This window comes from Rattus norvegicus, chromosome 2, assembly GCF_021556685.1.
Source record: "Rattus norvegicus strain SHRSP/BbbUtx chromosome 2, alternate assembly SHRSP_T2T, whole genome shotgun sequence".
NCBI lineage: Eukaryota > Metazoa > Chordata > Mammalia > Rodentia > Muridae > Rattus > Rattus norvegicus.
In genome coordinates, this window is record NC_141535.1 from 233,819,989 (window position 1) to 233,844,430 (window position 24,442).

Below are 24,442 nucleotides of genomic sequence, written 5' to 3' on the forward strand. Positions count from 1 at the left end.
AAGAAGGAGTGAAGCATTCACATTTTGATCAACTGTCTTGAGTTTCGTTTGTTCTAGGGATCTAGGGTAATTCAAGCATTTGGGCTAATAGCCACTTATCAATGAGTGCATACCATGTATGTCTTTCTGTGATTGGGTTAGCTCACTCAGGATGATATTTTCCAGTTCCAACCATTTGCCTACGAATTTCATAAACTCGTTGTTTTTGATAGCTGAGTAATATTCCATTGTGTAGATGTACCACATTTTCTGTATCCATTCCTCTGTTGAAGGGCATCTGGGTTCTTTCCATTTTCTGGCTATTATAAATAAGGCTGCGATGAACATAGTGGAGCACGTGTCTCTTTTATATGTTGAGGCACCTTTTGGGTATATGCCCAAGAGAGGTATAGCTGGATCCTCAGGCAGTTCAATGTCCAATTTTCTGAGGAACCTCCAGACTGATTTCCAGAATGGTTTTACCAGTCTGCAATCCCACCAACAATGGAGGAGTGTTCCTCTTTCTCCACATCCTCGCCAGCATCTGCTGTCACCTGAGTTTTTGATCTTAGCCAATCGCACTGGTGTGAGGTGAAATCTCAGGGTTGTTTTGATTTGCATTTCCCTTATGACTAAAGATGTTGAACATTTCTTTAGGTGTTTCTCAGCCATTCGGCATTCCTCAGCTGTGAATTCTTTGTTTAGCTCTGAACCCCATTTTTTTGGTTCTTTTTTTCAGAGCTGGGGACCGAACCCAGGGCCTTGCGCTTCCTAGGTAAGCGCTCTACCACTGAGCTAAATCCCCAGCCATGAACCCCATTTTTTAATAGGGTAATTTGTTTTCCTGCGGTCTAACTTCTTGAGTTCTTTGTATATTTTGGATATAAGGCCTCTATCTGTTGTAGGATTGGTAAAGATCTTTTCCCAATCTGTTGGTTGCCGTTTTGTCCTAACCACAGTGTCCTTTGCCTTACAGAAGCTTTGCAGTTTTATGAGATCCCATTTGTCGATTCTTGATCTTAGAGCATAAGCCATTGGTGTTTTGTTCAGGAAATTTTTTCCAGTGCCCATGTGTTCCAGATGTTTCCCTAGTTTTTCTTCTATTAGTTTGAGTGTGTCTGGTTTGATGTGGAGGTCCTTGATCCACTTGGACTTAAGCTTTGTACAGTGTGATAAGCATGGATCGATCTGCATTCTTCTACATGTTGCCCTCCAGTTGAACCAGCACCATTTGCTGAAAATGCTATCTTTTTTCCATTGGATGGTTTTGGCTCCTTTGTCAAAAATCAAGTGACCATAGGTGTGTGGGTTCATTTCTGGGTCTTCAATTCTATTCCATTGGTCTATCTGTCTGTCTCTGTACCAATACCATGCAGTTTTTATCACTATTGCTCTGTAATACTGCTTGAGTTCAGGGATAGTGATTCCCGCTGAAGTCCTTTTATTGTTGAGGATAGCTTTAGCTATCCTGGGTTTTTTGTTATTCCAGATGAATTTGCAAATTATTCTGTCTAACTCTTTGAAGAATTGGATTGGTATTTTGATGGGGATTGCATTGAATCTGTAGATTGCTTTTGGTAAATAGGCATTTTTACTATATTAATCCTGCCAATCCATGAGCATGGGAGATCTTTCCATCTTCTGAGGTCTTCTTCAATTTCTTTCCTCAGTGTCTTGAAGTTCTTATTGTACAGATCTTTTACTTGCTTGGTTAAAGTCACACCGAGGTACTTTATATTATTTGGGTCTATTATGAAGGGTGTCGTTTCCCTAATTTCTTTCTTGGCTTGTTTCTCTTTTGTATAGAGGAAGGCAACTGATTTATTTGAGTTAATTTTATACCCAGCCACTTTGCTGAAGTTGTTTATCAGCTTTAGTAGTTCTCTGGTGGAACTTTTGGGATCACTTAAATATACTATCATGTCATCTGCAAATAGTGATATTTTGACCTCTTCTTTTCCGATCTGTATCCCTTTGATCTCCTTTTGTTGTCTGATTGCTCTGGCTAGAACTTCAAGAACTATATTGAATAAGTAGGGAGAGAGTGGGCAGCCTTGTCTTGTCCCTGATTTTAGTGGGATTGCTTCAAGTTTCTCTCCATTTAGTTTAATGTTAGCAACTGGTTTGCTGTATATGGCTTTTACTATGTTTAGGTATGGGCCTTGAATTCCTATTCTTTCCAGGACTTTTATCATGAAGGGGTGTTGAATTTTGTCAAATGCTTTCTCAGCATCTAATGAAATGATCATGTGGTTCTGTTCTTTCAGTTTGTTTATATAATGGATCACGTTGATGGTTTTCCGTATATTAAACCATCCCTGCATGCCTGGGATGAAGCCTACTTGATCATGGTGGATGATTGTTTTGATGTGCTCTTGAATTCGGTTTGCCAGAATTTTATTGAGTATTTTTGCGTCGATATTCATAAGGGAAATTGGTCTGAAGTTCTCTTTCTTTGTTGTGTCTTTGTGTGGTTTAGGTATAAGAGTAATTGTGGCTTCGTAGAAGGAATTCGGTAGTGCTCCATCTGTTTCAATTTTGTGGAATAGTTTGGATAATATTGGTATGAGGTCTTCTATGAAGGTTTGATAGAATTCTGCACTAAACCCGTCTGGACCTGGGCTCTTTTTGGTTGGGAGACCTTTAATGACTGCTTCTATTTCCTTAGGAGTTATGGGGTTGTTTAACTGGTTTATCTGTTCCTGATTTAACTTCGATACCTGGTATCTGTCTAGGAAATTGTCCATTTACTGAAGATTTTCAAATTTTGTTGAATATAGGTTTTTATAGTAAGATCTGATGATTTTTTTAATTTCCTCTGAATCTGTAGTTATGTCTCCCTTTTCATTTCTGATTTTGTTAATTTGGACGCACTCTCTGTGTCCTCTCGTTAGTCTGGCTAAGGGTTTATCTATCTTGTTGATTTTCTCAAAGAACCAACTTTTGGTTCTGTTGATTCTTTCTATGGTCCTTTTTGTTTCTACTTGGTTGATTTCAGCTCTGAGTTTGATTATTTCCTGCCTTCTACTCCTCCTGGGTGTATTTGCTTCTTTTTGTTCTAGAGCTTTTAGGTGTGCTGTCAAGCTGCTGACATTTGCTCTTTCCTGTTTCTTTCTGCAGGCACTCAGCGCTATGAGTTTTCCTCTTAGCACAGCTTTCATTGTGTCCCATAAGTTTGAGTATGTTGTATCTTCATTTTCATTAAATTCTAAAAAGTTTTTAATTTCTTTCTTTATTACTTCCTTGACCAGGTTATCATTGAGTAGAGCATTGTTCAATTTCCACGTATATGTGGGCATTCTTCCCTTATTGTTATTGAAGACCAGTTTTAGGCCGTGGTGGTCTGATAGCACGCATGGGATTATTTGTAACTTTCTGTACCGGTTGAGGCCCGATTTTTGACCAATTATATGGTCAATTTTGGAGAAAGTACCATGAGGAGCTGAGAAGAAGGTATATCCTTTTGCTTTAGGATAGAATGTTCTATAAATATCCGTTAAGTCCATTTGGCTCATGACTTCTCTTAGTCTGTCGACATCACTGTTTAATTTCTGTTTCCATGATCTGTCCATTGATGAGAGTGGGGTGTTGAAATCTCCCACTATTATTGTGTGAGGTGCAATGTGTGTTTTGAGCTTTAGTAAGGTTTCTTTTACGTATGTAGGTGCCCTTGTATTTGGGGCATAGATATTTAGGATTGAGAGTTCATCTTGGTGGATTTTTCCTTTGATGAATATGAAGTGTCCTTCCTTATCTTTTTTGATGACTTTTAGTTGGAAATTGATTTCATTTGATATTAGAATGGCTACTCCAGCTTGCTTCTTCTGACCATTTGCTTGGAAAGTTGTTTTCCAGCCTTTCACTCTGACGTAGTGTCTGTCTTTGTCTCTGAGGTGTGTTTCCTGTAGGCAGCAGAATGCAGGGTCCTCGTTGCGTATCCAGTTTGTTAATCTATGTCTTTTTATTGGGGAGTTGAGGCCATTGATATTGAGAGATATTAAGGAATAGTGATTATTGTTTCCCTTTATATTCATATTTGGATGTGAGGTTATGTTTGTGTGCTTTCATTCTTTTTGTTTTGTTGCCAAGACGATTAGTTTCTTGCTTATTCTAGGGTATAGGTTGCCTCCTTATGTTGGGCTTTACCATTTATTATCCTTTGTAGTGCTGGATTTGTAGAAAGATATTGTGTAAATTTGGTTTTGTCATGGAATATCTTGGTTTCTCAATCAATGTTAATTGAGAGTTTTGCTGGATACAGTAACCTGGGCTGGCATTTGTGTTCTCTTAGGGTCTGTATGACATCAGTCCAGGATCTTCTGGCCTTCATAGTTTCTGGCGAGAAGTCTGGTGTGATTCTGATAGGTCTCCCTTTATATGTTACTTGACCTTTTTCCCTTACTGCTTTTAATATTCTTTCTTTATTTTGTGCGTTTGGTGTTTTGACAATTATGTGACGGGAGGTGTTTCTTTTCTGGTCCAATCTATTTGGAGTTCTGTAGGCTTCTTGTATGCCTATGGGTATCTCTTTTTTTAGTTTAGGGAAGTTTTCTTCTATGATTTTGTTGAAGATATTTACTGGTCCTTTGAGCTGGGAGTCTTCACTCTCTTCTATACCTATTATCCTTAGGTTTGATCTTCTCATTGAGTCCTGCATTTCCTGTATGTTTTGGACCAGTAGTTTTTTCTGCTTTACATTATCTTTGACAGTTGAGTCAATGATTTCTATGGAATCTTCTGCTCCTGAGATTCTCTCTTCCATCTCTTGTATTCTGTTGGTGAAGCTTGTATCTACAGCTCCTTGTCTCTTCTTTTGGTTTTCTATATCCAGGGTTGTTTCTATGTGTTCTTTCTTGATTGCTTCTATTTCCATTTTTAATTCCTTCAACTGTTTGATTGTGTTTTCCTGGAATTCTTTCAGGGATTTTTGCGATTCCTCTCTGTAGGCTTCTACTTGTTTATTAATGTTTTCCTGTGTTTCCCTAAGTGTGTTCATGTCTTTCTTGAAGTCCTCCAGCATCATGATCAAATATGATTTTGAAACTAGATCTTGCTTTTCTGGTGTGTTTGGATATTCCATGTTTGTTTTGGTGGGAGAATTGGGCTCCGATGATGGCATGTAGTCTTGGTTTCTGTTGCTTGGGTTCCTGCGCTTGCCTCTCGCCATCAGATTATCTCTAGTGTTACTTTGTTCTGCTATTTCTGACAGTGGCTAGACTGTCCTATAAGCCTGTGTGTCAGGAGTGCTGTAGACCTGTTTTCCTCTCTTTCAGTCAGTTATGGGGACAGAGTGTTCTGCTTTCGGGCGTGTAGTTTTTCCTCTCTACAGGTCTTCAGCTGTTTCTGTGGGCCTGTGTCTTGAGTTCACCAGGCAGCTTTCTTGCAGCAGAAAATTTGGTCTTACCTGTGGTCCTGAGACTCAAGTTCGCTCGTGGGGTGCTGCCCATGGGCTCTCTGCAGCGGCAGCAACCAGGAAGACCTGTGCCGCCCCTTCCGGGAGCTTCAGTGCACCAGGGTTCCAGATGGTCTTTGGCTTTTTCCTCTGGCGTCCGAGATGTGTGTGCAGGGAGCAGTCTCTTCTGGTTTCCCAGGCTTGTCTGCCTCTCTGACGGTTTAGCTCTCCCTCCCACGGGATTTGGGTGCAGAGAACTGTTTATCTGGTCTGTTTCTTTCAGGTTCCAGCGGTGTCTCAGGCAGGGGTCCTGCCGCTCCTGGGCCCTCCCCCACGGGAGCCCAGAGGCCTTATACAGTTTCCTCTTGGGCCAGGGATGTGGGCAGGGGTGAGCAGTGTTGGTGGTCTCTTCCGCTCTGCAGCCTCAGGAGTGCCCACCTGACCAGGCGGTTGGGTCTCTCTCTCACCGGGACTGGGAGCAGAGAGCTGCTGCGGGCCGGGATCCGTGGGTGTGGGACTTCCGGTAAACACAGAACGTGCCCGGTCCTAGAGAAATTCTGCTTCCATGTGTCCCAAGCTCACCAGGCAGCTTTCTTGCAGCAGAAAATTTGGTCTTACCTGTGGTCCCGAGGCTCAGGTTCGCTCGTGGGGTGCTGCCCACGGGCTCTCTGCAGCGGTAGCAACCAGGAAGACCTGTGCCGCCCCTTCCGGGAGCTTCAGTGCACCAGGGTTCCAGATGGTCTTTGGCTTTTTCCTCTGGCATCCGAGATGTGTGTGCAGGGAGCAGTCTTTTCTGGTTTCCCAGGCTTGTCTGCCTCTCTGAAGGTTTAGCTCTCCCTCCCACGGGATTTGGGTGCAGAGAACTGTTTATCTGGTCTGTTTCTTTCAGGTTCCAGCGGTGTCTCAGGCAGGGGTCCTGCCGCTCCTGGGCCCTCCCCCACGGGAGCCCAGAGGCCTTATACAGTTTCCTCTTGGGCCAGGGATGTGGGCAGGGGTGAGCAGTGTTGGTGGTCTCTTCCGCTCTGCAGCCTCAGGAGTGCCCACCTGACCAGGCGGTTGGGTCTCTCTCTCACCGGGTCTGGGAGCAGAGAGCTGCTGCGGGCCGGGATTCGCGGGTGTGGGACTTCCGCTTTGATCAAATTTTATACTTACTGTTATTAGACCAAGTTTCTTTTGTTGACCAAGACAAATGAACTTGTGGTCTTAGTTCTCTTTGTAAGCTAAGCTTTGTTTCTTTCCCTGAATTCATTGAAGCTGTCAATCCAGTTTAAAAGCACAGTTTGCACATTGGGTTGGGTGTAAACCTCTGAGCATCATTTCTAATATGGAGGGGATTCATAATAAAGTCCAAATTTAAAGATCCACGAGTTTCCTTAGCTTTCATCAAGTTTTTGAGGACATCGAGGTTTCAGGGTGGCCCTGGGTAAAATTCTGAAGGTTTCTAACATCCTTCTCTGGTTATTCCTTGTACATCCATCTTGTACTTCAGTCTCAGCTAGAAGAAAGATGGGATGACTTTTTTAAACACAATACGGAAGTGTCATCCAACCGTTGCTGGGCATTGCTTCAGGATATCTTCAGACCTCTTGAAGAAGGTGTGAAGCAAGGCACTTATTCAAAGCCAGGAGGCTACTACCTCTTTGTTCAGGAGACCCAGGGAATGAAGGAAAAGTACCATGGACAACCCAAGAAGGGCTTACAGGTACCCAAGATATTTATTGGTATGTTCAAGACCACTGCTGACACGCATCCTTGAACCAAACATTCAGAAAAGTATCACCTATTCATGTGATTCATGACTGTCTTTTAGCTCTACATTCCAGTCTTCCCATCTATATCTTTATCTCTCTGAAATGTTGCCTCCTTGAGAACTCTGTGTCTCAGCATGATCCCACAAGACTATTCAACTCAATGCCTTAGAATGAATGCATGAAATCTTCATTTCCCAGTGTCAACCACTAGAGACCTACAGTTGGTTGGCTTGCATGACTTGACCCTTCCTGTGGTAAGGAATCTTAGATGACAGGAGAAGTCTTGAGGATGGTGGGAATGCAGATAGATAGATTTCCTACAACTAACTCTATGTTCTCTGAACTCTAAGGCTGAAGAGGTTCTGCAGAAATATTTACAATCCAAGGAGTCTATTTCTACTGCAATTTTACAGACGGATCAGAATCTGACCAAAAAGGAAAAGGAGATTGAAGGTAAGAAATGAACCATTAGACAAAATACTTACAAAATCTTGTAATAGTAGAACTATTTTCCTGTGTTAAAATAGTAAATTAAACTGAAACATGAATGATAAAGATGAGATTTTTCTGACCAGGGTGCACACAGTCACTGCTATTATAGTAGCACATGCATGAAGAGTAAAATGGCCTGAAATTGGTTTGTATCAGATAGTGATAACAATGAAAGATTACAGAGATGTCTTAGTGGTTAAGAGCCTTATGTAGCTTCTAGAGGACCCTGCTTTTATTTCCAATACTTGTCTAGTGGTTCACACTAGCTGTAGACCCAATACCATGAGTGCTCACTTCTGGCCTATGCAGGCACAAGACATGTACATGGTACACAGACATACATGCATACAAAATAGACATACACATAAAAGGGGATAAAGGAACAACAAGAACAGCAATATTTATAGTAATAACAAGAAACTGGAAGGAAAAGGGAGGAAATGCTGTCTTCTCCAGAAAGGACTACTGTGACAAAAGACCAAATACAGGTGGCACAGGTAAAACACAAGTGTTTATCACAATTCTAGAGAACAAGGATCCAGAGTCTAGGATGGTCAAGAGTGTTCTCTCTTGGTATCTTGATGATCTTCTCACTGCATCCTCATATGGTAGAAAGACTGAACTCTGGTTTTCTCGTCTTCTTCCAAAACAGCAACAAGCTCACATGGGGCTCCATCATTCCATTCCCATCTAAATTGCCTCCCCAGAATCATGCCTAGCTATATCATCATATTTTATCTGCAGTTTCAACCTGTGAGTCTTTAGAGAGCACCATCATTCAGTATCTTCACACTCTGGGACTTATTAAAAATCCTTTCTCCTTCCGTTCTCAGTGGAACGGAAGAAAGCTGAATCTGCACAGGCTGCTGCAAAGGTGTTGGAGGAAACACAGAAGAAAAATGAGCAGCTGATGGAGCAGAAAGAAAGAAGTTATCAGGAGCACATGAGACAGCTGACTGAGAAAATGGAAAAAGTCAGAATCCAATTAAAAGCAGAGCAAGAGCGGACATTATCTCTGAAACTTCAGGTGTTCTGTTATTTTTATCCTCCAGAATCCTTAACTAAAACCACTCTGTAGAGGTTAGACAATCACATGGTGTAAGAATTCTTCAGCCCATATTCCATAGAAGACCCTTTCAAACTTACCAACCACTATGCACTGATCCATAGCCACTTGCTTGCATAAAAACTCCTGTGACTCATAATTTCCTGAATTGCTACAAACAACAGCTACCCACAGGCAGGCATTATACATATATTTTACAAGCTTTACATTATTCTTTAAAAATCCATTTCAAATTTAAATTTATATTTGAATTACTTGGGCAGTAGTGGTGTATGCCTTTCAAACCATTACTTGGGAAACAGGTAGATATCTGAATTCATGGCCAGCCAGAGCTACAGAGAAAATCCTGTCTCAAAAAAAAAGCAAAAACAAAAAACAAAAATTCAAATAAACCAAAACTATAACAAAATATATTTGGACATTTTAAATATTTAACTTTCCAGATTTAAAAAGGAGTCACATGTTCATTGGCACAAGAAGCCCCATGGAAACCCTTTACCATCACAGGCTTTTGCCAAAGCTGGTGCCTAACCAGAAGCTTCACTCCTATGGAATAACATTCATGGTACTGGAAAGTCCTCTGTACACTACAAAGGAGAAAGGCAATCATAATAAAACCCAGCTACTAGCCCTGTGACCTACAGCAATGGCTTGCTTGTGAGATACACATGCCATCATAATAACCTACCACTTTTGATTGGACTTGAGGCCCACTCCTGACACTGCTAAAGTGGCCAAGAATTTGAGACTAGTTAGGTCATGGGACTAGGACAAAACCTACTACTAGAATTTTGCTAACAGAACCTATGAATAAAGTGGCTCCTAGTGACATACTTCTAGATTCCTAGATCCTTTTCCAGACTACATAAGAGAAGCTCCTGCTTAGAGTAATTAACACAGATACCCACAAGGGGAAACTGTTCAGGGAACAAGAGACTTTGTAATGCTCAGCCCTAACTGGGCTCCTTCATAAAACCTTCAAATTCCTCAAAGCTCAGGGGCCTACAGAGAAGATGGGACAGAAAGACTGGAAATGCCAAAGGTGATAGATGACTCCAAGGAAACAGCATGTTCCAGGCACAACAAGACAGATGCACACATGAACTCCCAGAGACTCTAGCAGAATGCACAAGACCTTCAAGGCTCAAGTCAATCAGGGTCTCAGGACCTAGAAGGAGAGCTGTACACAGGGTCCTAATCCTGAAGCTATCTGCAATCTATACACACTGTCAAAGAAAAACTAATGACATATCAATGAGAATAATGGCAGTCCCATGCTCAGAAATAATTTACCAAAGCAAAATATACTCAATAATATTTTTGTAGGCTTTTTGTTTTATTTTGGCTTTTTGTCTTATTGAAACAATCGTGTGTGTGTGTGTGTGTGTGTGTGTGTGTGTGTGTGTGTGTGTGTGTGTGTGTGTGCCTGTGTATACTTCAATCCCAGGAATACATGATTATGTATGTGGAAATAAAACCATCTATATGAATACAAATGACAAGGAGGTGAGAAAATGGAAGGTGGGGGTCATGCAAAACAGTGTGATCAGCATATAATATAGATGTGTATGAAAGTGACTTTATGTAACATAGTAGCACATACAATGAGTATGTACAGTGAACATTTTAAAAATCACTACATCACATTGAGCAATTAGAGGCCAAGTGAATGACACAGTGCAGCATTGGTGGTGCATATAATCCAACAGAGAGGTGCCATGCAGCACTTTTACAATATGAGGGTTTTTAATCAACTCCTCATGTGAAGAAAAGTATTATGAGATACTCTAAGTAAATATTCTAGGACAGATATCACAGAATTGTATGTAAATTGGAAAAGTAGCAATCTGTTTTTATGTATTCTGTTTTGTTCTTGTATAACTCTGAAAGCACATAAAGTAGAAAGACCCGTGACCAACTGACCCAAACTCAGGCTTGCAATACCTTCCTATTCACAATCCCTCTTCCAAGTAAAAATGAGTCTAAATGTCAGTTCAGAAATGTACTGTAGGCCACATCAGTCCTTCAGGGCCTCACCTGCTGTCTCTAACTCTACATATGACATTTGGAAGCTAATATAAAAATCTATAATGACACATTCCCATCTATTCTGAAAATCATAGACTTAAATTTCTATTATTCTTGAATGCATATAGTTGCCTGTCAGTGGTTGTAGAACAATAATTCTTAGACCCTTATGGATGTCTGTGGTGCTCAAAACCACAGGTATAATGAGCAAACTCTCTGTGGATCCATAAACCCAGGACAGAATTCCATACCAATACTTTCCAGGGACTGTAGCTATATACACTATATTTGACCAAATAAAAGGTGCCAGGGAATGTAATAAAGACTAAAATCTCAAAAAAGTGATGGGTACAGAGAGAATTGGACAAAATTTAAGAGTGAATGCCAAATGTCTTGAAGAATTGTTGAATTATTTCAAAAGCACTAATTAGAAAATTGTTTGGTACACTTTATAATCTTGTTGCCTTAGTTCAACATTCAATATTTTCTTTTCCTATCAGGAGCAGAATCAGCTACTCCAAGAGGGGTTCCAGAAAGAAAGCAGAAAGCTTCAAGAAGAGATGAAGAACGTGGAGAAGAGATACAAGGAAAAAAGTATTATCTTCTGCATGATAAATAAAATGTAAAAAATACCTAGAACAGGGCTAGTAAAGATTTATGAGGTAAAAGTCACATCTAGTAAAGCCTGGAGACTTGAGAATCTACTCAACATGGAAAGAGAAATGGATGCCACAGAGTTGTCTTCTAATTTCCACACATGCACAGTGGCACATGACACCACACACCAGATACAGTTACACACACACACACACACACACACACACACACACACACGATATGTATGTGCAATAATAATAAATTAAATTGAACACATGGCAGGAGTTAACATTAGGATACTATCCAATCAGGGATCAAGTTTAATGAGGAACTTGGAGCGTTTGCCAACTCCTATTACTTCATATTTGAAATCATGTCATTTATAACATTGCTGAGCCAAGAGTCATAGCATTTATACAATCACAGAGCCACAGTAATGAGACTTATACCATCACTAACCTACAAGCTGGCAGAATGGAATTACCTGAAAGAAACATTTTGACATCTTAAGTTGTCGTTTTGTTTCTTACTGTATTTATGTATTATCATAACCTTTATCAATTCCTGTATTTGAACTGCCCATCCTTTTGGATAGAAATGTCATAATTTATTTAATTTCGGTGAATGAGAGAAGAGAGATATCAGGAAGGTTCTAGAGTTTAAGGTTTCTTCTCCATCTATGTAAAACTCTATTCAATTCAATGCAACAATCTTAATTCCTTTACATGTGCATTAAAGAGTAAACAAGTTCTTTAGATGTTGTTGAGTTCTTTAGAGCCAATAGCATCAGATCACAATAGTTTCAGAGAGTGGCTAATGTACAATTAACAGGTGTTAGAAAATTGTTGACACTTTGACACTGAATTCAGAGTGAGACATAGAAACACACACACACACACACACACACACACACACACACAGACACACTTCAATCATCTCTCTACAAGCCTGTTAGTAATTAGTGGATATCCTCACATATAAGTGAATTGGAAGAAGAAAAGCAAAAATGAGCCTTAACTCCCCAAACCATGTATTGGTGAGATATGTCAAGGTGTCATGCTCTTTCCAAGTGAAATGCTGGTATCACAAAACTCCATATGTTCAATGGCAAACTATCAAATAGATGTTAGCAGAAGGAGACAAAATGGAAAACATATTATTTTTTTCTTTTCTTTTTCTTCAATAGTCGATCATATGAAAGCTGAGTCTTCAAAGACTACAGCAAAATTAATAGAAGAAACACAAAAGAGATATGGACAGATATTGGAAAAGAAAGACAAGAATCACCAGGAACATGTGCAACAGTTGATGAAAAAGATGGAGAGAGACAGAGCACAGTTAATAGCAGAGCAAGAGAAGAAAATGACTCTTATCCTTCAGGTATTCTATTGTGCCATCCCAACACACTGGCAAGGATAAAAGACATTTATTAGGGGTTAGTCTGGTCTGTCTAGGTCAAGTATTGTAGCCAGACACTCTACTACAATTTTGTATTCTTTGTGTCTGTATCACAGCAAACCTACAATTACTAAAGGTCCCTTACTGACCAACTGTCTCCATGGAACCTGCATTATTCTCTCATTCACTATAGAGTAGCTGGTGCTCACCAAGCCCTGTGCAAAAAGCCTTCTATGCATTGCATATTGTACCATATCAAGTGATACAGAATTGGTTGCCATTCCTGAAAGGAAAATTCTGGTTGCAGATGAGTCCAGGAATACCTAGCATGTATAGCCTGATTGTGGAATCAACAGCAATTTTGTCTTTGTTGACATATATATGGCAAAGGAACTCCTCACTTTTTTAACCAAACTGCTTTCTGGTCTTCGTCTAAATCTAAAGATTCTGTATGTTGGCCCAGAAATGCATTCTCAGCAACCATAGTTCTGATCCCCCAATTTTATTTTCTTCTTATTAATAATCCCATCAGAATTTCATGATCTAATTATAAATGCATTAGAGCATCATGGAGAAATTCTCCTGAGTGACCATCATTCTGAAATTAATACCTTCACTAAAGAAGGGGAAAGAAAGAATTGTGATAATTACACACAATTGTTTCACCTTTTAGATAAAGCCTTCCAAAGCAGCAATAATTCAGGGATGCCAAGAGCTCTTCTGAAGACTGTCCAGAAGCCCTTGAGAAAGAATCCCAAACACAGGAGCCTCCAGAGAAAGTAACATGCTACAAGAGATGACAGGAGGCTAACTTAAAAGAGCGTTTCAAGTCTGACTAGGATATTAATTTGAAAAATGAAAGAGAATTGTTAGATAATTATAAAACGATTTCTGTAAGACTATTTTATGATATGCTGCTTTAACCATTCTCTTCCTCCTTAGGAGCGAGAACAACATCTCAAGAAGGAACTCTCTGAAGAGAGAAGAAGGCATGAGAAAGAGATTCAGAATATAGAGGCGAAAAACAGAGAAAGAATCTTGCAATGTATTAGACTTTAAACTTGTACAATCAATATGCCCCCACACTGTCACCAGGACTCAAGTATAACCATCAACTCCTAAAGAGCAATCAATAGCAGTGAACATAAACTTATCATTCTTGCACATACACTGGCCTATAGACTTTGCAAGAATGAAAATAGTGTACAAAGGACAAGATTTGCTATTAAGGCAATCTCTTCGATGCTCATTATGAAAGCTGTATTTTCTGTTTTTACAGCTATTGGTTTTACAGTTGGTTAAATGCATACTATACATCAATCATTTACATTTGCTTTACAGCAAATATAAATTTTATAATAGTACATATTTAAAATAGGGAGCTATTGAATAGTCTGATTAAGAAAGACTTTTCTTTCCTCTTTCACACAATAGTTCTAGACCCATGCTCTGATTTAAGGACTCACTCACACTGCCACATCCAGTACGAATGACAGGAACAAAGAGAAAATTAGAGGCAAGGTGAATAAAGGCCAACTAAGTATCACTACTAGGGGTTCCGTGAGTAGTGTGTCAGCTAACATTAAAGGATGTTGCTTTGTGAACTTTAAACTTTATTTTGCATTAGTTGTTTAAAACATTGGATCTTGTCAAATTGCCACCTCGAATGCTATCATCCGTGTATAGAAGTTGCACAGTGGCTGGTCAAGAAAAGGCTTATCCCTGTGAAAAGTGAGGGCATAGAGTTTTACAGGTCCTCTGTCAGTGAAGCCTTTACTTGGTCCGGGCTCAGTTACATCATGATTTCAGGCTATAATAAGAAGAGCAAAAATGTGTCTTCACTCTTAAAAGCCGTAAACAGAGCAAGAAAATGTGTCAGTCACTTGAGAAGAAATACTGACCTTGGAAATTTCTTCCATAAAAAACAACATAAGCATTGGTGGGAGAGAGGGAAAAGTTACACACTGATCCTTCATATTTTTTCTTCTTTTTAATTCCAGTGGAATCTGCGCGAGCTGAAGACTCAGAGAACACAAGAAAAATGTTGAAGGAAATGAATGAGTTGAACCTGAAGATTCTAGATAAAAAACAAAAATATTTTGAGAATCATTTGAGACAGTTGACTGAGCAGACAGAAAAAGATACAGCAAGGCTAATGGCAGAGCAAGAGATGAACTTCAATAGTAAGCTTCAGGTAATTCACTGTGACATCTTCATTTTCTCATTCAATAGCCAAGGATAAAAGACATTGATTAGTAGTTAGTATTCGTGAACTAGGTAAAAACTTTTCTGTGTAGACACTTTTGTATCTGTGGCAAAGGCTCATCACAAAAAAGGTTATGCTTCCTGATTCCTGATTCATTGTATCACTCAAAATATAGAAGCAAATAACTAAAGTTCCTACACAAATTACTTAACCACAGTCTTGGTTAGGGTTTCCAGTGCAATGAAGAGACACCAGGAGCAAGAAAACTCTTATAAAGAACAAACACTGATGCGGAGGTAGCTTACAAGTTCAGAAGTTCAGTCCATTACCATCAAGGTTGGAAGCATGGCAGCAACCAGGCAGGTGTGGCACTGTGAGGGAGGTGAGAGTTCTACATCTTGTTCTGAAGGCAGTTAGGAGAAGACTGTGTCACAGGCAGCTAGGAGGAAGGTCACTTCCACACAAGGCAAAGCCTGAGCATAGGACCTCAAACCCTGCCTCATAATGCACTTCCCCCAACAATTCTACACATATTCCAACAAGACCAGATGTCCTAATAATCCCGTTTTTTCATGAGTCAATCTTATTCAAACCACCACAACAACATCGAATATTGCTTCTTTAAGGGGACCAGACTCCTCTACGATATTTTTAATTCCACTGTTTGAGATAGGCTCTTTCTCTGTAGTTTAGGCCAGTCTTGCACCTAAGACCATTCTATGCCAGTACCCCAAATCCAGCATTATACTTACCTTCTTGGAATCCCACCAACAATGGAGGCGTGATCCTTTCTCCACATCCTCACCAGCATTTGTTGTCATCTGAGTTTTTGATCTTAGACATTCTGACTGGCATGAGGTAGAAATTCAGAGTTGTTTTATTTGCATTTCCCTAATGACTAAGGATGTTCAGCATTTCTTTAGGTACTTCTCAGACATTCGATATTCCTCAGCTGAGAATTCTTTGCTTAGCTCTGTACCCCATTTTTTAATCTTTATTAACTTGGGTATTTCTTTTTTTAGGTAAAAATAGTTATTTAACTTTATTTTCTTTTTTCCCCCATCTTTGTTAACTTGAATAATTCTTATTTACATTTCGATTGTTATTCCCTTTCCCCGTTTCCGGGCCAACATCCCCCTAACTCCTCCACCTCCCCTTCTATATGGATGTTCCCCTCCCCATTCCCCCCATTACAGCCCTCCCCCCAACAATCACGTTCACTGGGGGTTCAGTCTTAGCAGGACCAAGGGCTTCCCCTTCCACTGGTGCTCTTGCTAGGATATTCATTGCTACCTATGAGGTTGGAGCCCAGGGTCAGTCCATGTATAGTCTTTGGGTAGTGGCTTAGTCCCTGGAAACTCTGGTTGGTTGGCATTGTTGTTCATATGGGGTCTTGAGCCCCTTCAAGCTCTTTCAGTCCTTTCTCTGATTCATTCAACGGGAGTCCCGTTCTCAGTTCAGTGGTTTGCTGCTGGCATTCGCCTCTGTATTTGCTGTATTCTGGCTGTGTCTCTCAGGAAAGATCTGCATCCGGTTCCTGTTGGCCTGCACTTCTTCTTCATCCATCTTATCTAGTTTGGTGGCTGTATATGTATGGGCCACATGTGGGGCAGACTCTGAATGGGTGTTCCTTCAGCCTCTGTTCTAAACTTTGTCTCCCTATCCTGTCCCAAGGGTATTCTTGTTCCCCTTTTAAAAAAGGAGTGAAGCAGCTGCATTTTGGTCATCCTTCTTGAGTTTCATGTGTTCTGTCCATCTAAGGTAATTCAAGCATTTGGGCTAATAACCACTTATCAATGAGTGCATACCATGTGTGTTTTTCTGTGATTTGGTTGCCTCACTCAGGATGATATTTTCCAGTTCCATTCATTTGCCTATGAATTTGATAAAGTCATTGTTTTTGATAGCTGAGTAATATTCCATTGTGTAGATGTACCACATTTTCTGTATCCATCCCTTTGTTGAAGGGCATCTGGGTTCTTTCCAGCTTCTGGCTATTATAAATGGGACTGCTCTGAACATAGTGGAGCATGTGTCTTTGTTATATGTTGGGGCATCTTTTGGGTATATGCCCAAGAGAGGTATAGCTGGGTCCTCAGGTAGTTTAATGTCCAATTTTCTGAGGAACCTCCAGACTGATTTCCAGAATGGTTGTACCAGTCTGCAGTCCCACCAACAATGGAGGAGTGTTCCTCTTTCCCCACATCCTTGCCAGCATTTGCTGTCACCTGAGTTTTTGATCTTAGCCATTCTCACTGGTGTGAGGTGAAATCTCAGGGTTGTTTTGATTTGCATTTCCATTATGACTAAAGATGTTGAACATTTCTTTAGGTGTTTCTCAGCCATTCGGCATTCCTCAGCTGTGAATTCTCTGTTTAGCTCTGAACCCCATTTTTAATAGGGTTAATTGTCTCTCTGCGATCTAACTTCTTGAGTTCTTTGTATATTTTGGATATAAGCCATCTATCTGTTGTAGGATTGGTAAAGATCTTTTCCCAAATTACTGGTTGCCGTTTTGTCCTAACAACAGTGTCCTTTGCCTTACAGAAGCTATGCAGTTTTATGAGATCCCATTTTTAATAGGGTTATTTGGCACTCTGGAGCAAAACTTCTTGAGTTCTTTGTACATATTGGCTATTAGTTTTTGTCAGATGTAGGAATGGTAAAGAACTTTGTCCAATCTGTTGGTTGCCATTTTGTCCTAATGAAAATGTTCTTTGCCTTACAGAAGGTTTGCAGTTTTATAAGGTCTTCTTTGTCAATTCTTGATCTTAGAGCATAAGCCATTGGGGTTTTGTTCAGGAAATTTTCTCCAGTGCCCAGGTGTTCGAGGCTTTTCTCCACTTTTTCTATTAGTTTGAGTGTATCTGGTTTTATGTGGAGGTTCTTGATTCACTTGGACTTGAGCTTTGTACAAGGCAATAAGAATGGATAGATTTGCATTCTTCTACGTAGAGACTACCAGTTGAACCATGACCATTTGTTGAAAATGCTATCTTTTTTCCATTGGATGGTTTTAGCTCTTTTGTGAAAGATCAAGTGACCATAAGTGTGTGGGTTCATTTCTGGATCTTCAATTCTGTTCCACTGATCTACTTCCCTGTGTCTGTAGCAATACCATGCAGTTTTTAATCACTATTGCTCTGCAATCATGCTTGAGGTTAGTATGGTGATTTCCCCCAGAAGTTCTTTTATTGTTGAGTAGAGTTTTCATTATCCTGAGTTTCTGGTTATTTCAAATGAATTTGCAAATTTCTCTTTCTAACTCTATGAAGAATTGAGTTGGAATTTTAATAGGGATTGCATTGAATCTGTAGATTGCTTTTGGCAAAATGGCCATTTTTATTATATTAATCCTGCAAATCTATGAGCATCAGAACTCTTTCCATCTTCTGAGATCTTCCTTGATTTCTTTCTTCAGAGACTTGAAGTTCTTGTGATACAAACTTTTTACTTGCTTGGTTAGTCACACTGATGTATTTTTTGTTATTTGTGACTATTGTGAAGGGTGTCATTTCCTAAATTTCTTTCTCAGCCTGTTTATCCTTTGAGTAGAGGAAAACTACTGATTTGTTTTAGTTAATTTTATACCTAGCCACTTTGCTGAAGTTGTTTATTAGGCTTAGTACTTCTCTGGTGGAACTTTTGGGGTCAGTTAAAGATACTATCATATCTTCAAATAGTGGTATTTTGACTTCTTCCTTTTCCATTTGTGAACCTTTGACCTCCTTTTTGTCTGATTGCTCTGGCTAGAATTTCTACTATTATATTAAATAAGTAGGGAGAGAGTGGGCAGCCTTGTGTAGTACCTGACTCTAGTGGGATTGCTTCGAGTTTCTCTCCATAATTTGATGTTGGCTATTGGTTTGCTGTACATTGCTTTTACTATGTTTAGGTATAGGCCTGAATTCCTGGTCTTGCCAAGACTTTTACCATGAAGGGGTGTTGAATTTTGTCAACTGTTTTCTCAGCATCTAATGAGATAATCACGTGGTTTTTACTTTGACTTTTTTACATAGTGGATTACGTTGATGAATATCTGTGTATTGAACCATCCCTGCATCCCTGGGATGAAACATACTTAATCATGCTGGAGGATTGTTTTGATGTCTTATTGGATTCACTTGGCTAGAATTCAATTGAGTATTTTTGTGTCAATAATCATTGGTCTGAAGTTTTCTTTCTTTGGTGGGTCTTTCTGTGATTTATGTATAACAGTGATTCTGGCTTCATAGAAGGAATTGGGTAGTGCTCCTTCTGTTCCCATTTTGTGGAATAATTTGAACAGTATTGGTATGAGGTCTTCTATGAAGGTCTGATAGAATTCTACACTAAAACCATCTGGTCCAGGGTTTGTTTTGCTTGGGAGTCTTTTAATAACAGCTTTTATTGCTTTAGGAGTTATGAGATGGTTTACATGGTTTATCTTACCCTGATTTAACTTTGGTACCTGTTATCTGTCTGGAAAATTATCCATTTCATATAGATTTTCCATTTTTTAATATAGGCTTTTCTAGTAAAATCCGATGATTTTCTGAATTTCCTCAGACTCTGTGGTTATGTCTCCCTTTCCATTTCTGATTTTGTTAATTTGGATCCTCTCTGTACCCTCTGGTTAGTCTGTCTAAGGGTTTATCTATCTTGTTAATTTTCTCAAAGAACCAGCTCCTGTTTTTGTTGATTCTTTGTATCGTTCTTTATATTGCTACTTGGTTGCTTTCAGTCCTGAATTTGATTATTTTCTGCTTTCTACTCCTTTTGGGTCTATTTGTCTCTTTTTGTTCTAGAGGTTTTAATTGTGTTGTCAAGATGCTAATGTATCCTCTATCCAGTTTCTTTTTGAAGGCACTCAGAGCTATGTGCTTTCCTCTTAGCACTGCTTTCATTGTGTCCCATAAGTTGGGGTATGGTGTGCCTTCGTTTTCATTAAATTCTAAAAAGTCTTCAATTCCTTTATTTTTTCCTTGACCAAGTTATCGGTGAGTAGAGTGTTGTTCAGCTTCCATATACATGTGGTCTTTCTTTTTTTATTGTTATTGAAGAGCAGCCTTAGGCCAGGTGTTCTGATTTCAATCTTCATGTATCTGTTGATGCCTCTTTTGTGACTGGTAATATGGTCAATTTTGGAGAAAGTACTTTGAGGTGCTGAGAAGAAGGTATATTCTTTTGTTTTAGGATGAAATGTTCTATTATTATCTGTTAATCCATTTTCTTCATAACTTCTGTTAGTTGCTTCATATCTCTGTTTAGTGTCTACTTCCATGATCTGTCCATTAATGAGAGTAGTGTGTTGAAATCTCCCACTATTATTGTGTGAGGTGCAATGTGTGCTTTGAGCTTTAGTAAGGTTACTTTTATAAGTGTAAGTGACCTTTCATTTGGAACATAAATATTCAGGATTGAGAGTTCATCTCGATGGATCTTCTTTTGATGAATACACAGTGTTCTGCCTTATCTTTTTTGATAACTTTTGGTTGAAATTCCGTTTTATTTGATATAAGAATGGCTACTCCAGCTTGTTTCTTGGGACAATTTGCTTGGAAAATTGTTTTCCATCCTTTTAGTCTGAGGTAGTTTCTGTACTTTTCACTGAGGTGTGTTTCCTCTATGCAGCAAAATGCTGGGTTCTCTTTACGTATGTCATTTTTTTTGATGGTTGTGTCGATGTTTTCTATGGTTTCTTCTGTCCCTCAGATTCTCTCTTCTATCTCTTGTATTCTGTTGGTGATGCTTCTGTCTATTACTCATGACTTCTTTCCTAGGTTTTCTATCTCCAGAATTGTCTCCCTTTGTGATTTCTTTATTTTTTCTATTTCCATTTTTAAATCATAGATGGTTTGTTCAATTCCTTCACCTGTTTAGTTGCGTGTTTTCCAGTAATTCTTTCATGAATTTCTATGTTTCCTCTTTAAGGGCTTCTACTTGCTTACCTGTGTCTTTTGCATTTCTTTTTTTTATAACAAAAAAAGTGTTTTGCTTTTTATTGACAGGATTTTTTTGGAGAAAGATATAGATTATAGTTTCATAAACATTTAAGTATTTATATTGTTAAGTAGTTAATTGATAACATCTGAAATACACTTCTAAACTAATTCATAAAAAACTGATCATTATCGTCTTTCCAAAGAGCAATATTTAACTCATTTGATATTTATTTTTTTCTTTTTTTCCCATCTTTATTATATTAGGTATTTCTTATTTACATTTCAAATGTTATTCCCTTTCCCAGTTTCCATGGCAACATCCCCTTAGTCCCTACCCCTCAGATTCTATATAGGTGTTCCCCTCCCAATCCTCCCATTACCACCCTCCACCCAAGAATCCCATTCACTGAGGGTCCAAACTTGTCAAGACCAAAGGCTTCCCCTTCTACTGGTGCCCTTACTAGGCTATTCATTGATACCTATGCAGTTGGAGCCCAGGGTCGGTCCATGTATAGTCTTTGGGTAGTGGTTTAGTCCCTGGAAGATCTGGTTGGTTGGCCTTGTTGTTCATATGGGTTCTCAAGCCCCTTCGGCAATTTCAGTTCTTTCTCTCACTGCATCAATGGGTTCCCGTTCTCAGTTCAGTGATTTGCTGCTGGCATTCGCCTATGTATTTGCCGTATTCTGGCTGTGTCTCTCAGGAGAGGTCTACATCGGTTCCTGTCAGCCTGCACTTCTTTACTTCATCCATGTTATCTAGTTTGGTGGCTGTATATGTATGGGCCACATGTGGGGAAGACTCTGAGTGGGCATTCCTTCAGCCTCTGTTCTAAACTTTGTCTCCCTATCCTGTCCCAAGGGTATTCTGGTTCCCCTTTTAAAAAAGGAGTGAAGCATCTGCATTTTGGTCATCCTTCTTGAGTTTCATGTGTTCTGTGCATCTAAGGTAATTCGAGAATTTGGGCTAATATCCACTTATCAATGAGTGCATACCTTGTGTGTTTTTCTGTGATTGGGTTACCTCACTCAGGATGATATTTTCCAGTTCCATACATTTGCCTATGAATTTCATAAAGTCATTGATTTTGATAGCTGAGTAGTGTTCGATTATGTGGATGTACCACATTTTATGTATCCATTCTTCTCTTGAAGTGTATCTGTGTTCTTTCCAGCTTCTAGATATTATAAATAAGGCTGCTATGAACATAGTGGAGCATGTGTCTTAGTTATATGTTGGGGCATCTTTTGGGTATATGCCCAAGAGAGGTATAGCTGGGTTCTCAGGTAGTGCAATATCCAATTTTCTGAGGAACCTCCAGACTGATTTGCAGAATGGTTGTACCAGTCTGCAGTCCCACCAACAATGGAGGAGTGTTCCTCTTTTTCCACATCCTCGCCAGCATCTGCTGTCTCCAGAGTTTTTTAATCTTAGTCATTCTGACTGGTGTGAGGTAGAATCTCAGGGTTGTTTTGATTTGCATTTCCCTTATGATTAAAGATGTCGAACATTTCTTTATGTATTTCTCAGTCATTCAGCATTCCTCAGCTGTGAATTCTTTATTTAGCACTGAATCCCATTTTAACAGGGTTATTTGTCTCCCTGCAGTCTAATTTCATGAGTTCTTTGAATATTTTGGATATAAGCCCTCTATCAGTTGTAGAATTGGTAAAGATCTTTTCCCAATCTGTTGATTGACATTTTGTCCTAAGAACAGTGTCCTTTGCCTTACAGAAGCTTCGTAAGTTTTATTAGATCCCACTTGTCGACTCTTGATCTTAGAGCATAAGCCATCAGTGTATTGTTCAGGTGTTCAAGATTCTTCCCCACTTTTTCTTCTATTAGTTTGAGTGTACCTGGTTTGATTGGAGGTCATTGATCCACTTCAACTTAATCTTTGTACAGGGTGTTAAGCATGGATTGATCTGCATTCTTCTACATGCTGACCTCCAGTTGAACCAGCACCATTTGCTGAAAATTCTTTTTTTCCCCTTTGGATGGTTTTGGCTCCTTTGTCAAAATTCAAGTGACCATAGGTGTGTGGGTTCATTTCTGGGTCTTCAGCTCTATTCCATTGGTCTATCTGCCTTTCTTTGTACCAATACCATACAGTTTTTATCACTACTGCTCTTTAATACTGCTTGAGTTCAGGGATAGTGATTCCCCCGGAAGTCCTTCTTTGTTAAGGAAAGGTTTAGCTATCCTAGGTTTTTTCTTATTCCAGATGAATTTGCAAATTTTTCTGTCTAACTCTTTGAAGAATTGGATGGGAATTTTGATGGGGATTGCATTGAATCTGTAGAACGCTTTGGGTAAAATTGCCGTTTTTATTGTATTAACCCTACCAATCCATGAGCATGGGAAATCTTTCCATCTTCTGAGATCTTCTTCAATTTCTTTCTTCAGAGGCTTGAAGATCTTATCATACAGATCTTTCATTTGCTTGATTAGAGTCATACCGAGGTATTTTATATTATTTAGGACTATTATGAAGGGTGTCATTTCCCTAATTTTTTTCTCTGCTCTTTTGTTTTTTGTGTAGAGGAAGGCTACTGATTTATTTGAATTAATTTTGTACACAGCCACATTGCTGAAGTTGTTTATCAGGTTTAGTAGTTCTCTGGTGGAACTTTTGGGATCACTCTCAATATACTATCATATCATCTGCAAATAGTGATATTTTGACTTCTTCTTTTCCAATCTGCATCCCTTTGACCTCCTTTTGCAGTCTGATTGCACTGGCTAGGACTTCGAGAACTATATTGAATAAGTAGGGAGAGAGTGGGCAGCTCTGTCTAGTCCCTGATTTTAGTGGGATTGCTTCCAGTTTCTCTCCATTTAGTTTAATGATAGCTATTGGTTTGCTGTATATGGCTTTTACTATGTTTAGGTATGGGCCTTGAATTACTTTTCTTTCTAGGCCTTTTATCCTGAAGGGGTGTTGAATTTTGTCAAACGCTTTCTCAGCATCTAATGAAATGATCATGTGGTTTTACCTTTCAGTTTGTTTATATAGTGGATTACGTTAATGGTTTATCATACATTAAATCATCTGTGCATACCTGGGATGAAGCATACTTGATCATGATGAATGATTGTTTTGATGTGATCTTGGATTTGGTTTGCAAGAAATTTATTGAGGATTTTTGCATCAATATTCATAAGGGAAATTGGTCTGAAGTTCTCTTTCTTTGGTGGATCTTTGTGTGGTTTAGGTATAAGAGTAATTGTGGCTTCATAGAAGGAATTCGGTAGCTCTCCATCTGTTTCAGTTTTATGGAATAGTTTGGATAGTATTGGTTTTCTATGAAGCTCTGATAGAATTCTGCACTGAACCCATCTGGACCTGGGCTCTTTTTGGTTGGGAGACCTTTAATGACTGCTTCTATTTCTTTAGGAGTTATGGGGTTATTTAAATGATTTATCTGTTCCTGATTTAACTTTAGTACCTGTTATCTGTCTAGGAAATTGTCCATTTCCTCCAGATTTTCAAGTTTTGTTGAATATAGGCTTTTGTAGTAGGATCTGATGATTTTTTGTATTTCCTCTGATTCTGTTGTTATGTCTCCCTTTGCATTTCTGATTTTGTTAATTTGGACACACTCTCTTTG

The 24,442-nt window shown here is 39.2% G+C and overlaps 1 protein-coding gene across 2 annotated transcripts in view; it reads left to right on the top strand.

Moving 5' to 3' along the window:
* Positions 1-24,442, top strand: part of Gbp1-ps1 (guanylate binding protein 1, pseudogene 1) — a 43,966-nt gene that overhangs the window by 13,729 nt on the left and 5,795 nt on the right. The window contains 8 exon segments of one of the 2 annotated variants that reach the window (NM_001447510.1): positions 6,861-7,073; positions 7,473-7,575; positions 8,448-8,641; positions 11,209-11,302; positions 12,492-12,685; positions 13,646-13,748; positions 14,704-14,897; positions 15,206-15,286. In NM_001447510.1, the coding sequence (NP_001434439.1) occupies positions 6,861-7,073; positions 7,473-7,575; positions 8,448-8,641; positions 11,209-11,302; positions 12,492-12,685; positions 13,646-13,748; positions 14,704-14,897; positions 15,206-15,286 (1,176 nt within the window). 2 annotated transcript variants of the gene reach the window in all.